This window comes from Limulus polyphemus, unplaced genomic scaffold, assembly GCF_000517525.1.
Source record: "Limulus polyphemus unplaced genomic scaffold, Limulus_polyphemus-2.1.2 Scaffold5793, whole genome shotgun sequence".
In the NCBI taxonomy this organism is placed as follows: domain Eukaryota; kingdom Metazoa; phylum Arthropoda; class Merostomata; order Xiphosura; family Limulidae; genus Limulus; species Limulus polyphemus.
The window spans coordinates 56111-60822 of NW_013671403.1; the positions used below are offsets into that span (position 1 = coordinate 56111).

At 32.2% G+C, this 4712-nt stretch overlaps 1 protein-coding gene across 1 annotated transcript in view; it reads right to left on the bottom strand.

Moving 5' to 3' along the window:
- The window catches only part of LOC106472989 (kinesin heavy chain-like), a gene marked incomplete at its 5' end in the record, with an annotated part of 23759 nt that overhangs the window by 13869 nt on the left and 5178 nt on the right, over nt 1-4712 (bottom strand). The window contains 3 exons of the mRNA XM_013933662.2: nt 806-923; nt 3169-3264; nt 4170-4265. Coding sequence (XP_013789116.1) covers nt 806-923; nt 3169-3264; nt 4170-4265 — 310 coding nt within the window. The remainder of the gene's footprint in view (nt 1-805; nt 924-3168; nt 3265-4169; nt 4266-4712) is intronic.

The following is a 4712-nucleotide window of genomic DNA, read 5'->3' on the forward strand; positions in this document are numbered from 1 at the left end:
TGAATAGAAACTACTGTATTCCAAGTGCAATTCACAATCACAGCTGGAATGTTTCATGGTGATCCAAGTAAATATTGTGATAGTCACCCACAAATATACGCCTCTTATAAAAACATCATATAGAAATTGGCTGTTGTGAAAGCAAGAATATTAATTCCTCAACAATCACATCCACAACCCGTTCTAGAATACTATGATTTGAGGGCCAAGTTGGTAAGTTGGAGAACTTTCCAAAAGCCTCTCTAACAATGATTTGGAAGCCCCTTTAAGGCTGCTTTGAGGGGGGTGAGGATGTCCCTCATCACCCCACTAACACTAATCTGACAAAACTCACACGGATCTAATCTAACCACAAATTTATCACTTTCAAGTTTTGATAAAGAAAAAATTAATGTAAACAGTTAAAATGAGAAAAGCCGTGACACTGTTTGAAAGATAAAAATGTAGTAAGATCACTGTTAATATTTAACAAGTTAAAAGTTAACACGTTTTTCAATAAGCTTACAATGGATGAAAAAAACTAGAAGTAAAAACCCATGAAAACTGTTTGAATAATATGAAGATACAATAAATTTTGGAATACATAGGTGGCAGAAACAGAGGGGGACACATGCCCCCACTTTTTTTGCAAAGTAGTAAGTGCTCCTCTTCAAGAAATGAAAACTATAACATTGTAGTTTCTAGCATTCTTTCTGGCTCGAATTAAGTTGGCATTTCTTTCTTTCATTTTAAGTTTGTGGAACTCTTCCTGATTCAAAGTCCACCTACGTTAAAATACATAATTATGCTGCACTGAAAACCTTACCAGCTGCTTTTAACTTAGCACACTCTTCATTCAGTTGGTCTACAGCTTCCTCCAATGTTCTCCTCTTGTTTTCTATGTCTCGCATAGATTCTTGAAGAGACTTTACCTTGGCTTCATACTAAAAGGAAAACACATTTTAATGAGTAATCCAACTATACCTCTCAAATATGAAAAAAATAAAATAAAACAGACCATTGTTAATAAGTTCGATGAACAAACTAATTAGAAGTTTTTTTTAATATTTTGCTTTTCTCTATAAAACAGACCATAGTTAATAAGTTTGGGGAAGGAACTACTTAGAAGTTTTTAATATTTTGCTTTTCTCTATCATGTGTTTGTAGCAGTATCTTATATGAACTTTCACAAAGTGAGATGAATAAACACACACATAAATCTTTCACAATATTAGCTCTGCAACTGTAATGGTGATTTTCCAATGCAGCATTTCTCAATAAGCCTACTGTTAGTCAGCTTTTAGTACAAATCAGTTAACTATAAAACTAACACAAGATCTCACCCTTAACCAGAGACAAGATAGTTGATGTTTGGGTGGCAGGCTAAGGAACAAGAGATTCCAGTTGTACAGTGAGAGTAGTAGTAGTAGTAGTAGCCTTCAACCAGATCAGAAGATCAAGAACAAGATGTCTAGTTTCAAGCAATCAGTGAAGAAAAGTTCCTGTGGTTTAATTTGAGAATGAAAAATATGTTACCATCATATTGATTGCATATTTGGATACATCAGATTCTGAACTTTTCAGTGGTGTAATGTGCTTGTCAACACCAAACCTAATTTTGATTGCTGCCATAGCATCTTTAAACTTGCTAGATGGATTTACTTTAACAAGGCCGTCAATAAGTCATCATGATCACATCCACAGCTTCCAAGTTGCACATCTTAGGGCTTTGCACGTGCATGTAATAAAGGGAATAATCGTGATTTATGATAACATGCTAAACAGCAGCAAAGTTTCAGTCACGGTCAACAGGGCTATCTACTGATGATTTATTGGGCTCTGGCCTGAAAAGCAGACAACGAAGAAGAAAGCTCACTTAGCACACCCATTATTGGCTACCCAACAATAAGAACTGTCATTATTGAAATATGGGTTTCTCCTGACAATGTGGTCAGTCGTAGCTTGGTCAATATTTGTCTAATTTAGAAAACTGTAAAATTTTATTACCATATCTAATTGTACGCTACACCCTGTACAAGTTTCCCAAAAATTGGATAAATTCCAGACTTGTTACATTCAATTCCTGCCTCTGGTTAAGGTGAGATCCTGTATTAATATAAGAAATGAGAAGGTTTGTTTCTTTGTAATTAAGCACAAAGCTACACAATGGGCTATCTGTGCTCTGCCCACCACGGGTATCGAAACCTGGATTCCATACATGTTACATCCAATTCCTGCCTCTGGTTAAGGTGAGATCCTGTATTAATATAAGAAATGAGAAGGTTTGTTTCTTTGTAATTAAGCACAAAGCTACACAATGGGCTATCTGTGCTCTGCCCACCATGGGTATCGAAACCCGGATTCTAGCGTTGTAAGTCCACAAACATACCATAGTGCCACTGGGGGGGGGCAAATGAGAAGGAAAAAACTTTTTTTACATATTCAAAAACTACATATATCTAACTATATAACTACATAAAAATAATGTTAAGTAAAACTCAATCACATTTAATATACACAAGAAACTTTAAAACAAAAACTAATCTTTTCAGATGTTTCTTCTTGACAAATAATATACAATAACAACTATTCAACTTTAGAACTAACAAGTATACAGTAGTTTAACAACTAATCAACTTTAGAACTGACAATTATACAACAGTTTAACAACTACTCAACTTTAGAACTGACAATTATACAACAGTTTAACTACTCAACTTTAGAACTAACAAGTATACAACAGTTTAACTACTCAACTTTAGAACTGACAATTATACAACAGTTCAACAACTACTCAACTTTAGAACTGACAAGTATACAACAGTTCAACAACTACTCAACTTTAGAACTGACAAGTATACAATAGTTTAACACCTACTCAACTTTAGAACTGACAAGTATACAATAGTTATTTTACACAATAAATCAGTTACTACACTCACCTGACTGATCAGTAATTGGCTAGCACCTTTTTTGTATTTCTTCAAGTTATTTTACACAATAAATCAGTTACTACACACTTACCTGACTGATCAGTAATTGGCTAGCACCTTTTTTTTTATTTTTTCAAGTTATTTTACACAATAAATCAGTTACTACACACTCACCTGACTGATCAGTAATTGGCTAGCACCTTTTTTTTATTTTTTCAAGTTATTTTACACAATAAATCAGTTACTACACACTCACCTGACTGATCAGTAATCGGCACTCTACCAGATCCTTCTCATTGGCTTCGATCTTCTTATTACAGTCAGACTGGAAAGTCTCCAACTGACCGCAGCGCTTTTAAAATAAACCACAACAAATGATTATGCATCTTTACACAGAATACTAATTTTTTTTATTCTGTATGTCACAGACGTTGAATTCTAATATAATATATTTATACCAAAATCATTAGTACTTAAGTCTTAGTTCAATTACCAGTTTTAAAAGTTTTGTTTCATTATGATATTATATAGTTATTGGTACAAAAGAAATAGAAAACCTGAATATGTAAGACAGACAAACAAGATATGTTTCTATATCGAAGATAAAACTCATCACAAATAAATGTTGTCATACAGTCAGTTTCACTTGTTTGCCTTGGTTTAAATATGTATGACGGTTTTCGTGTGCTACCAATAAAACAGTACAGACATTTTTCTTTTAAGCATAATACTTGCAATATCAGATTTCTACTTTGAAAATGAAATATTCTCCTATACATTGTTTTAAAATTTCCACTTACTAAACTTCGGAAACAGAAAAGACAATCAACAATAACTCTGCAAACTTTAACAGAGCATTAAGTAAAAAAAAATAATTAGAAAAGCTTGATATATTCTTTGTTTTAGATCCATTTTTGGGAGTAACACCTACTGGGATTATGGCTAAATATACCACTAACAACAAGAATACCCAATCAATGGATTCTTATAATTATAAGTATGAAATCAGTTATGTTTATTACTAGGATAACTTTTAGTTCTGGTCCACATTAGGTACTTTTATCACTAGTCAAGAATAATTATTAATGCTGGCCAAGACTGAAGCAAAACAAAATTTTAATTATGAATTTAAAAAATTTAACTTTAGTTACACGTTTAAAAATATATATTTAAGAATAAAATATAAAAACTTTCCATCCCACATTTTATGTTTACCTGTGGGTCTCTTTCTACTACACAATACCTAAAGCTTCGTACCTGAGCCAATGCTTTCACCTCAGACTTCATCTTACTAATATATAACCGTGCAACGGTAAACTCTTCTTCAATTTTTCCATTTACATCTGTTGAAGGCTGTCAAGAACAAACATTACAATAATAAAACACCTTATTTATAGTAAATACGTCAGTAACTGTAGTAATACAAAGTTAATACGTCAGTAACTGTAGTAATACAACAGCAAGAGTATCTAAGTAGTTATCCACAATGATTTTTATCCTGATAATATCATGCTGTTAATGGTATCAATTTTTTTCATCTTTGCTTTTTTTTTAGTTTAACCCTAACTGGAACCTAAACCTTCAGTTTATAAGATATATCTCTGAAAGTTATATAATTGAAAAATGACACAAAGTATTGAACAGCAAATGAAAATATAAATACGTTATAGTAAATCTACTCGGTCTGAATTATTAAATTAAAAATGTAAATAAGTTATAGTAAATCTACCAGGTCTGAATTTCTAAATTAAAAATGTAAATAAGTTATAGTAAATCTACCCGGTCTGAACTATTAAATTA